This window comes from Ctenocephalides felis, unplaced genomic scaffold (genome assembly GCF_003426905.1).
Source record: "Ctenocephalides felis isolate EL2017-DRISC unplaced genomic scaffold, ASM342690v1 CF-g0.4_SCAFFOLD_01170, whole genome shotgun sequence".
NCBI classification, from domain to species: domain Eukaryota; kingdom Metazoa; phylum Arthropoda; class Insecta; order Siphonaptera; family Pulicidae; genus Ctenocephalides; species Ctenocephalides felis.
Window position 1 is genome coordinate 3,558,404 of NW_020537324.1, and position 12,339 is coordinate 3,570,742.

General features: G+C 31.0%; 3 protein-coding genes across 5 annotated transcripts in view; 1 reads left to right on the top strand and 2 right to left on the bottom strand.

Annotated features, from left to right (window-relative positions):
* LOC113366645 (calcium-binding mitochondrial carrier protein SCaMC-2-like) overlaps positions 1-4,841 on the bottom strand; it is a 35,013-nt gene extending 30,172 nt beyond the window's left edge. The window contains exons 1-4 of one of the 2 annotated variants that reach the window (XM_026608283.1): positions 4,503-4,841; positions 4,308-4,434; positions 4,158-4,245; positions 3,987-4,098 (exon numbers count right to left, since the gene is read on the bottom strand). In XM_026608283.1, the coding sequence (XP_026464068.1) occupies positions 3,987-4,098; positions 4,158-4,245; positions 4,308-4,434; positions 4,503-4,703 (528 nt within the window). In that variant the 5' untranslated portion in view covers positions 4,704-4,841. The remainder of the gene's footprint in view (positions 1-3,986; positions 4,099-4,157; positions 4,246-4,307; positions 4,435-4,502) is intronic. The other variant, XM_026608284.1, reaches the window with a different exon arrangement.
* A 416-nt stretch (positions 4,842-5,257) lies between these two features.
* LOC113366525 (NADH dehydrogenase [ubiquinone] iron-sulfur protein 3, mitochondrial) lies at positions 5,258-6,467 on the top strand. The gene is made up of 5 exons (XM_026608146.1): positions 5,258-5,423; positions 5,499-5,570; positions 5,638-5,885; positions 5,942-6,187; positions 6,261-6,467. The coding sequence occupies exons 1-5, from the start codon at positions 5,375-5,377 to the stop codon at positions 6,417-6,419; spliced, it is 774 nt and encodes a 257-aa protein (XP_026463931.1). The 5' UTR covers positions 5,258-5,374; the 3' UTR covers positions 6,420-6,467.
* Positions 6,468-6,693: 226 nt separating this feature from the next.
* LOC113365897 (protein abrupt) lies at positions 6,694-11,697 on the bottom strand. 2 transcript variants are annotated; one of them, XM_026607437.1, is made up of 7 exons: positions 11,271-11,697; positions 10,715-11,040; positions 10,398-10,599; positions 10,150-10,267; positions 7,476-7,804; positions 7,219-7,386; positions 6,694-7,103 (listed from the first exon to the last, which is right to left on the bottom strand). In XM_026607437.1, the coding sequence occupies exons 1-7, from the start codon at positions 11,439-11,441 to the stop codon at positions 6,804-6,806; spliced, it is 1,614 nt and encodes a 537-aa protein (XP_026463222.1). In that variant the 5' UTR covers positions 11,442-11,697; the 3' UTR covers positions 6,694-6,803. The 2 variants fall into 2 exon arrangements, with proteins under 2 accessions (XP_026463222.1, XP_026463223.1); XM_026607438.1 differs by lacking the exons at positions 6,694-7,103; positions 7,219-7,386; positions 7,476-7,804 and adding an exon at positions 8,287-9,212.
* Positions 11,698-12,339: the final 642 nt, after the last annotated feature.

The window sequence follows — 12,339 nt, forward strand, 5'->3', positions numbered from 1 at the left end:
AGTTCAATATTCCGGCAGGACTGATTTAAAAAAAATCAGTTGTTTCAATAAATTCATAAATGGAAATTTTATATTGCATACAGAGATTCGTACAAAAAATTTTAAAATGAGGATATTACTAAAAATTTCTATTTTACTGATGCCTGTTCAATATTTAACAACTGTTGGGAAAAACAAACAAAATAAAATCTAAATTAAGAAATAAAAAACAGTATTCATATTCACAAAGATTTAGAAGTTCCTAATTTTTTAAGCAACTTTAGTTTCTTAGAATTTTTGACTGTCTAGGATGGTGTATTATTTAGTTGCTTCTTTTTGGGTATAAATCTATTTCTACCAATTGCCTTGTCAATATCATTAATTGACCTCTACTTTCCAAAAGGAGCAATATAATATATCAATCTATAGGATTCTAAAATATTATTTGTAAACAAAACGATTTTATAATGACAAAATTAATTACTGTCGTAATATTATTAATTGGCAAACAATTTCATAACATGACGCACGAAGATACGGACCATCTGGATGTTCAGTCCAGAAATCTAATAACGTCATTTGAAGAAATATTCCAGTATAAGAAAAATCCTTTGACGACGCAAAAACAATTTAAAAATATCACAAATATTGGTAGATTGAGAACAAAATATTTTTGTATTGCTTAATTCATTGGTTGCAAAATTGGGATTTAAAGCTAACAGCAATAATAATAATTCTTAGTGTCCTTGATTAGGCTAGATTGACATCAAGCTGGCCGAGAAGAGACTAGAACTTGAAATAGTGTGGTCGCAAGACCAAAGCTCTTACTGCTATGCCACGGACAACCTCGATAAAAGTTGACCACAAATGTAAAATGGTGAGTAAATGACCCAGATAGAAATATTTACACAAAACACAAAGTCTTCTTAATGAGGTCGGTGTTAGAATTATTCCAAATCGTACATTCCATTATCTTGGAAATCCAATGATATTCTTTCCTCTTATAAAATTTTGATTCTGCTTCAGTTTCTGAGCAAATCATTTTTTTTTGTTTTTGTATCGTCATAAGCAATGATAAGATAAATAATTTGCTTTTTGAACGAAAAAGTGATGCAATATTTGAGATGATGAAGCATTACGCTCACCACATGGTTCAAAATTTAAATTTGCGAATCAAAAGGTCAAACAAATTTTGTGATAAACCTTCTTTTATTAATAAAAATATCTCAACCAACGTTGTATCCAAAAATGTTTTTATAAATATTGTTATTTAATGATTTTACTTGAATATTGTTTAGGCACTTGGACCAATCAGTACTAAATATTATCTGAAAATATTTTACAGTCTGAAAATGTTCTAGACAGTCATGAAATAACCGTTAGAGTCTGAAAATATCGTAGCAGGTCTGAAAAATATTATAGGTGGTCTAAAAAATATTATAAATTGTTTGAAAATGTTCTGGACTGCATGAAAATCTTGCAGGCAGTAAAATATTGAAAAAATAGAACTCAACATTTCAAAATTTACTTTAATTAGCATAATCCCATTAATCATTGTAAACGTTATGAATTTGGCTATTTCTTGAATCAAAAATCAAAATTAATAATTACAAGATGCATTTGTGAATTGTGAGTAATATCAATAAAGTTTGGCTTTTAGGAACCATACGATTTTCCTAAAAATCCATATGCATAGTTGCATATAAAATGAATTTAGAACAAATATTTTATATATCAATATATTGTAACAAAGTTGCTATTGATATTATTTCTATCAATTCTTTTTTGGAATGTGTGCTCCTCTATAAATCGGCCTGACACCGGGGACCCTATGATATCGTCGTTGGAGCTCATTAAAACGCTCACATGTGTTAAATAAATTATCACCCAATAACAACTATTAGGAAACAGCATTGACATCAAAAATTAGATGTAAGACCAAGTTACCAAGCGCCCGAGAATCTTAATTGCTGTATTTTTTGTTGTGCCGAGAAAGCAAACTGATTTGTTCGGGTAAACAAAATGTGGGGAAAAAAGATTAGCACATCATAATATATATATATATATATATATATATATATATATATATGACCACAAGAACGAGCCTCTATTGCTACAGACTAAATAAAGTATTTCGATAACTTCAGATAAGTCAAAATTATCACAATTAAAAATAGAATGCTTCATCCTAATCACCAATATATCAATTTATGTGGCAATTACAATATAGCATAAATATTATAAAATCGAATCGAATTAAAATGCGAAAACTTTTAGAAAGAGCAAAACTTTTAGATCAGAACTTCAAATCTTTTAACATATATACCGAAATCGGCATAATAAATTTCAAATTAAGTATTTTTATATAGCTAATTAAAAACAATCTCAATTAATTCGTTTCCCAATTCAATTCTCAAAAGTACTTAATATTTAAGTACCTAATATTTAAGTAATTTAGGTACCATAAAGTACCTAATATTTAAGTAGCTCAAGATCTCAAAACAAATATTTTTTTTCATTTAGAACAGCAATCTGGACTTAACAGCAATCAGAACTTAGTTTTATGACCTTATTAATGCATTTTTAGAAGTTAATCCAACGGTTGGCTTATCCATATTCGATTAAGGTTTATTATTATAATATCTCTCCTCCAGATGATATAATTTTTGCAGCATTACCGAACAAGGACTTGGAAACAAATTTCAGATCTATGTTTTCAAGTAAAAATGGATATCCTAGTGCTTGATATCAGTATTTGTACCTATGTATCTTTTTTAGCATTCAATTGGATATATTGCTTGAAGTATACTATTTATCTCATTTGTATATAAGTCCCATAAAATAAAATCATTATTATCTTTATTTTCAATCTTATTTCTTATCTTTCTGGCTGCTAGTAGGTAATACGAGAGCAAATACCTGTACAAAATTTGTGTGTATGAAAGTTAATGTCTGTTCTTTGGTCTTTGAAGGACAAATTCAGAGACAGATTGAATTTCGCGAAGGTCATCGAATCGACCATAGCCGGAGCGTCAGCTGATGCACTCTGCGAGCAATCGGCGCTCCAAAGGCAAAACCGCTTTCGAACGAGGACGACGATAAATAAAATAAAGACTCTACAGCCTACCGCAAAGATTCTAAAACTATAAGCGAATTTGAATTTGAGAAATGTGACCCCGGACTGACCGTAGGAGATCAGGTACTTTTACTAAATGTTTTATTCATATATTGCGGCAAAAACCATTTTATTAAAATTACAGTTGTTATATTTATAAGTAACAAGTTGATTATTGTTTCATACATTCCGTCTTTGTAGTAATTTGTACAGTGCAATATTGTATTGAAATTTCAAAAACCCGTAAACTGAATTATGACGTCATGTAGAATAATACATTTTTAGTAAAATAAAATTCAATGGTCGTTTATATCGATTCAGCAAATAAACCGTGCGGTTTCTATGAGTTAAATGAACGATATTTTTGGATAGAATTTTATTATCAATGAAAATTATAATAATATCTAAGAAAATGAAAATAATTCGATTAGACGTTCCAGTAAAACAAGATTAAAAAATATATTTATCTTTCTATTTACGCTTTATACAATTAGAAAAAGGAAGTTTGGAATGAAGTGATTTGAGAACCTCTCATAAATGCAAAGGTCGACAACCAATCAGAGTTACGCGTTCGACGAGCCTCCAGCGCGATATACGAAATTAAATTGGGCTCATTTTTCTAGTTAAACTACTGAATTATTATGTTTTAAGCTTAACATTGCATTTTATGTTAATACATATTTTGTAAATTAATATATATTTGTATTATGTTAGTCGTACAAAAATACTTTTTGTTTATTCAAAAAATATTTTAAATACATATACGGAGATTACAAAAAGCATTCAAATGAAAATAATTATAGTATTTTCATAGAAAGTTTCTAGAAATAATTACTATGAATATTTTATTTAAATCAATATTATTAATCATATTATGTACATAATTACTTACCGTGCTGTGTCTCCAGAAGTCAATAAGCTGATGAATATCATGAGCTGGAGCTAAAAGTAAATAATCTCTCCATTCATCGTAACTAATATTTAAGCTTCCGTCTTGATCCATTCTGCAATATTATTATTCAATTATACAAATTGCTTTGAACTGAAAATCAAAAGTTTTTACCTTTGCACTAAATTCATGGCTTCGTGTGTATCCATATCGATCCCAAGATCTTTGAAAGCGCTTATCAACTCATCAACATCCACCATACCTAAAACCATATTCAAATTTAAAACTTAGTTATTAAATATGTTACAGTCAATATATTAATACCATCTTTATTTTTATCCAAGTGCGAAAATTGCAGTTTAAGGTTTTTTTCGTGTTCGCGTACATAGTGAATGAACTCTGCAAGACACACGTCTCCAGTTTTACTTTTGTCTGACTGTTGCAGAAATTTCTACAATGGTATAGATAGGTTAGGAACGATACATGTTTTTCACAAAACAACGTTTTAACAATCTTAACCTCTGCATAATGATGATGAACGCCGAACTCTTTCAAGGCTACAGATAGATCGTGTATGTCAATTTTCCCATTTCCATCTTTGTCCAAGGTTTTAAACAATTTCCCCAACCTTTCTTCGTCTTCTTGCGGCAATTCGTGTATATAATGTGACGAATATCTCAACGCCGAATCGTCGCTCAAAGAGCCATGGATATGCACCATGTTAGACAGTATTTGGACACGATTTTTAAAAATAGAACATGTTTTGATTATACGCCAATTCTTAATCACAATATCACAATATATCACTACACTACAGAGATACGGCAGTTCGCACAAGCACTTGCACAATTATCAGGTCTGTCAAATTAGCACGAACACGAACCGGAGAAAAGAATCGAACCCGCTGTAACACCACGTGGTGACTCAGTGGCATCTGCTGGGTTGGAGCTGAACCTCTTGCATTTAACAATTTGCGAACATTTTTAATTGCACTTAACTATTATTGAGAATAATCTCAATATCAATATTATTTCGTAATTTGTACTCGGATCTTTTTGAATATTATTACTATCTTCATTTTTCAGAATTGAGGTAAAAATGTATCTTAATATTATCTGCTGACTTGTGAATAGGAAACTTTTATATTTATGTCCACTTGTATTACGTAAATTGTTAAAATATAATAACATATTCAATTGAATCTTATATGGAATATATTTCTGTCATTTTTTTAAGTTTTTAAACGTAGTTATGTTATCATACAGGGGTACCAACGAACGAATTTATATCTGTCACAGTTGATGAAAATGTTCTCAATGTTATTTTAAAATATTTCAATTTGTCAATAATAATTTATTTCAAATAGCAACTTTTTCGTAATAAATTAGAATATGGCATCTCTTTTAAGACAAGTTGTGAAATCTGCATTGTTAAATAGAGGTATAATCATGAACTGTCATTACTTTATGTTTATGCAATATATTTAAACTATTTCCAATTTTAATTATCTTCCAGGAACAAATATAGTCGTACAATCTAAGCAACTTATCCGTTTGTCAAGTACTCAAGCAGCTCAAGAACTTAGACGTAATTATTTTTACCTCATTAGGTTATCTTACATAATATTCATATGTCCTCATATGTTTGTCTTTAGCTACTGTCAGGAAACCAGATCCTGTTCAAAAGGCAAATCTAACTGATTTCGGGCAATATGTTGCTGAATGCCTTCCAAAATATGTTCAGAAAGTACAGCTAACGGCAGGAGATGAACTTGAAATTCTAATTGTACCAGAAGGCATAGTGCCAGTATTGCAATTTTTAAAAGATCACCACAATGCCCAGTTTGCTAATCTTGTTGATATCGCTGGTATGGATGTACCTACAAGAGAATACAGATTTGAGGTATTTTAATATACATTTCTTATTATTACAATTTATTATACTGTACTTATTTTTAGATAATATACAATTTATTATCTCTGAGATTTAACTCACGTATAAGAGTCAAAACGTACACTGATGAACTGACACCAGTTGATTCTTGTAATGATGTCTTCAAAGCAGCTAATTGGTATGAACGTGAAATTTGGGACATGTATGGAGTCTTTTTTGCTAATCATCCTGATTTGCGTCGCATTTTAACTGATTATGGTTTTGAAGGACATCCGTTCCGTAGAGATTTTCCATTATCAGGATATGTAGAGGTAAATAATATATTATTTGTAATATATAATCTATTTTATTGATTGCAAATAATTTGACCTTTTGTATGCTCAGCTGAGATATGATGATGAGAAAAAGAGAGTTGTTTGCGAACCATTGGAGTTGGCCCAAGAATTTCGCCGTTTTGAATTATCTGCTCCTTGGGAACAGTTTCCAAATTTCCGTGATGCACCTGGAACTGAAGAAATTCCAACAAAAACAGAAAAAAAGTAACATAAGTTTGAATGATTGTAGAAAATGAAAATAAAAATGTTAAGGCTATTTTCCACTTATTTTATTTTGAATTTACATTTATATAATTATATTTACAATATCAATTCTATATGTATCTATAGATACTCCCAATTTTTAATATCTACAATTAGTGACAGGTACATTTTAGCTACATGAAACATTTCTGCACATTAAATACATAAACTTCACCATTTATACAAAACAAACTCTATAATCTTGCAAATAGCTACTGATTTGCTCCTGGTGACGACACCAATATCATAATCTGCAAAAACTTGAGCCAGGAGAATAGTTAAAAAAATAAATGTAGATGTATAAATTCAATTTAAAAAAAAAACAAATGTAAAAATGTTTATGTATATATTAAAATGATGATCCCCCAATCAATTTGTGTTTATTAGAATGGTCTGAGGAAGTTTTGTTACCATCATCCTTGTTAACATCTTGCTCCTGTCGTTCGTGATATTCTTGAAAACAAGGTACAATACAAAGATTTGTTTGACATTCAGGACAATGATATTTAGTTTTTCTTCGTAATATGCGCCCATGCGCATCGATCGTATTCCAACAAAAATTGCAACCTAATGCTGGTCCCGGTCTAACTGCCGGGCAGTGACTAGAACGAGTATTTGATGTTGTATCCATGTCTCGGAGGGAAAAATTCTATAAACAAAATTATAAAGTATACGAGCATATTAAAATGCAATAAATCAGACTCCAATTAATTTGCATTGCGTGAGCTATAATAATGTCTGATGTTTGTTTTTTGTTTTAATACCTGTGGTGAAGATTCAGATCGCCTTAGTTCCTGTGAAGGGGGCGGATCGTTTACAATGACAATAGAAGGGCTAATTGACCTTTGCTGATGTGCCATAGGCGGTTGTGTTATGTCCCTTGCATCATTTTCTGAGCGCAGAGATGTCGCCAAAGGCATTTGTGACACAGACTAGTAATCAAATATAAACTTGCTATATCTATTTCACTAAATTAACTAATCATCTCACGAGTTCTATATTAATTATTTGAAATTTTTACCTGTATAAGAGAAGGAGGATGAGATAGTTGCCGATGCATCAGACCCGCAGGAGGACTCACAGTCCTTAGCAATGGGTGTGAATGTTGTTTGAGCAACTGTCCAGGTGCGGGATGTGGTACTGTTAAATAGGATAAATGATGAGGAGAACCATAGGACGTAGGCGCTTCAGATATGGAACTGTGATGTGTAGATACGGATAATAATGCAGGTGATGTTTGATCCCCATGTTCTACGTGAGCTGCTGATGTTGATGCTGAATCACTTTTATTCTTGATACGTGGCTGGCGAATAAGTACACGTCCGCGCTTATTACTTTGTTGATTTCTATCTAAAATTAAGATTATTAGAAATAATAATAACATTCCTAATGAAAATGAAAAGAAAATATTTTAAAAGCTAATGACAGTTTTATTTGACTAGCTATAACATTCATACAACTACAATAAGTTATTTTAATTAAATAGACATCGAACATAGTAGCGTTTTATGAAACATTCATTAAATTAGTCTACATAATAGGTTTATGCTTAGTACACATAATAATACCAATGCATTCCAGTTCATTTAGAATTGTATTAAAAAAAATCTAATATGAAGGAAGAAATTGTTTTTTCTCATACATGGGGCTGCAAAAAACATTGAATAAAAAAATATTCATGAAGGCAACAAATTATTCCAAAAAGACAATCCCAAAAATATATATAAATAATCAGATATTTAAAACCTTTGTACATTAAGTATAAAATCACATTAAAATTTCCACATGAATATCATGTAATAGTAAAATAAAATTTAAAATGTACTCCTCGAAGTTCTTACAAACTATCACAAAATAAATTCAGATCCAACTAAAACTTTGTTTTGTTTTATCTTTTCTTCTTGTCAAAGCAGGTTTCAAAGCTCGGATCATTGCACTATATATCCCGCTAAGACAAGTGGCCCAGCTCAGATATTACTATAGCTCACTCCATGCAAATTTATTGGAGTCTGATTCATTGCAATGGGCTCTTGAAACCTGGGTCTAGCAACAGCAGGAGAAAATTCCACATGCCGTGTGTCTAAAAATCCCATTACACCACCCATTGTATGTCCGGACGGAGGCGGACACATGACGGGTACTCCAGGTGAAGAATCAGCAGAATTACTACCGCCAGTCTGGTGAATGTCTTCAGGAGGTGCAGATAGTGATTGTGGAGGTGCTAGTGGTTGTGATGTGGCATTGTTCATAGGAGGCGGGGGTGAAGGAGTCTCTAGTTTTACTCGACTTTTTATACTAGGCCTGTTATTAGAATATCCCCTTTTTTTGAATTCTAACCAAAGAGTTCTATTGTTCACCCCATACATACGAGCAGCCTTACAGAATCCGATACCACCGAATCGGACCGCCTCCAGGGCTCGCACAAAATTCTCATCGGCTTGAGGATTCTTTGTCCTCTTAGCCTTTACTGGAGAAGTTTGGTTACCGCTATTGCCCATTATTCCATCTATTGTAGATGTTTGTTGATCATAAGCCGATATACTCTCGCCACTGACGCTGGGAGAAGTTGAATTCGACATCTGATAATTGTTATCGGCCGATACCGAACATGAATTCACATTGATCACTTGCGGAGGTTGATAGTTGGCATTGTTGGTATACTGCATACCGTTGCTGGGACTGCTCACATCCATATTTGCCTGACATTGCGATAAGGCAAAACGCGGATACGCATGCTCCACCACAGTCCATTGCAACCCTGGGATGAACAGAGAATCCAATTAACTCAATGACAATAACTTTTTTAATCGAGGTCCACTTGATTAACTTCCCATTATTAACAAAAAGTTAACTTCTATTGGACTAATCCAGATTTATCAGAAGAATTAGAAAAAATTAATTACTACAATTAAGTACCTATACAACTCATATCAAATTACATGGTACATACAATGTTGATAAACATGCAATATTATTTCATTTACTATATAGTCACAAAATAATCATTACAAAATTTTGAAGAACTTTTAACCATTGAGTTGATTCTGTGTATTCCCATAATGCAAGTGGACTTAGGTGTTTATATTTGGAGATCAGAGTTTTAGACACTTTTGATATATATAACGAGTGCTCTGCCCTCAAGGCAGGTCCGTGACCTGAGTCAAACTCCAACTCGAATCTGGGACTTTTGATATAGTTCAACATATATTAATTATAGACTTATTTATATATTTATTAATCAAATTACCCACAATTGTCACGCCCTATGTATGAACAGCATTACTAATTTGAAATGATTTAATAATGAACTTTATTTTTTTTATTACATTCAATGCCAAAAGTTACATACCTATAATATTAGTGATTTTTTTTATTTATTATGAAAGCATACTAATATTGAAAATGAAATTTATTTCATACAGAACATCATTTGCAAAATCAGTGAATTAGCAATGAATTAACTTCGAATTAGAATATGAAAAAATAATATAAAGCAAATGCCAGATTTTAATTTGCTACTTATTTCAAAACTAATTGAATATATATATATATATATATATATATATATATATATATATAAATATATAAAATCAAATGAATATATTAAAACTTATAGATTTAAGTTCATTCTTCATTCAGTCATGCATGTAATAAAATTAGTTGATACAAAGATTCTAATAGAGATATGAACTTACCAGGCTGTGGAGCCTGTTGAGGACAATTTCCAGAAATTGGAGGTCCAGCCATGTCCACCATAGGCACACCAAGGGTTTGTACTACACTAACACTGGATTCAGATTCCGTAGATTTTTGCTAAATAAAATAAAATACAAATTATTCATCTAATGTGTAATATACTGCAATTTCCATTTATACTATTTATGATAACAGGTCATTTAAAATTAAAAATAAAATTTAAATTACTTATGTAATTAATACTAACAGCAATTAGCCTATTATTCTCATGTATTTCATGGCTCCCTTCAAAAGGTTGTTGATTGTCTGAATCTGTACTTGCTGTATGTTTATTTGATCGAATAAGTCCAGAGTTAGCGTCACTAGTTGTACTCTGTATTAAAACTTGTTCCTCTGAATTGCATCGTTCTGTTGATAAGGATGTTGATCCAGTTGAAGATTTTCTCAGCCTGAAAATTATTTATAATGAAAAAATAATACTTAGTAATTTAATAAAATTATAGTATGTGCAATAACATTATTTATTTTCAATCAAGTATCAAAATATGTTAAAATAAGTATAACCTTTTTCTTTTCGAGTTTGGTGATAGGGGAGCAGGTGATGGTGAATGTCTGTGTGTGTCAGAGCCCCATGTTGAATCTCCGGGTGTTAGTATGTCAGCTCTTTCTGAAGAAGCACTATGAGATTTTGTTAGAGATGTGGAGTCGGGCATTTCTGCCAAACCTTTAATTTTCAGCATTTCTGCAGTTTTCAATATATGTGGTAGTTGCTCTTGTGATACATTCACTTCTCCATAATACATAAAATCAACCATTATCTTTAAATCCATATATTTCACATCCTTTAGAATAACTATGGGATGCTGGCAAGGATTGACAGTGAATAATGTCTGCAAACATAATAATTTATGGTTGACTAACTTAATTATAAATAATAAGCTACAGCTTCGAGATAGAACTTTAAGAAAAATAATTAAATCTTCATTTTTAAAGCGATTCTGAATGAATGTATATATGTATACTTCAAATCTGTATAACTTAATAACTTCATTCCATATTCATAAATTTGTGAAAAAGTTAATAACAGTATGAAGAATATAAGTTGTTTATTTAGTAATACCTGAAAATAAGAACTGCATGCTGATAGAACAACTTTATGAGCCTGCAAATGCCTTCCTTCAGCTGCTAACGTGACATCAACTAGAGACTCATTATGAAGAAGGGTTGAAAATACAGATATAAAATTCGGTTGATGATTATTCCATCTTAAACAGAACTGCTGAACTGACATGTTTTAAAAGTTAGAAGAAAAGTCAGGTGCACAACAACTCACTCATGATCACAATATTGGCTTTGTTTTGGATATTAAACGACCTAAAAATATTACAGGCCTTGAAACAGCAATGACGTCATCGATTATTTTACAAACTTATACACAGGCATAAACACACAATGACGTCACGCGATGGAAATTGAATTTGATTAGATATAAATGTATTTTCAACGTAACACGTTTCAGTAAAAAGAATGAGCAAACAATTAATTTTCGTCACTGACAGAACGGAGCTTCATGGCCCTTGAACTTCGCAAATTGCATTGAAGTGCGGCATATAACGCATTTGAGCGAAATTAAAATGGCGATGGCGGGCTTTGTCTCGTTTGAATCTCAACAGAATCAGATATTTTATTTTGTTCAGGAATATTTATTTTATGAACTGTTACACTCTCGATGTGTTACAAGAAAACAAGAATTTCTTTATTTTTGTATTTTTATACCCCATTTGTATTTTTTTTATAATTTCAAAATTCATAACACACATTTCAATAATTCTTTTAACAAATGATAATTTATACTTTACGCTATACTTTTTCTATTATAGTTATAAATAAGTAATTATACAAGTTATTGCAACAATCACACACACAACCACATTTCAAAATTTATAATCGTTCGATATACCATTGACTAATAGCATCAAGTATTATATATAAACATTGTATCATTTAAACAGAGATGTTTTTAGTTATCATATATCTTTTCTAAATTCAAACTTCTCTAAACATTTCTATGATATTCTCTATATCAATATTATACAATAAAATTATATCCATCAAAATTTGCAGAATAATTTTTTAAACACCTATTAAGTCATTTCATAACACTTTAGAACTTAATTAAGATGTATAAA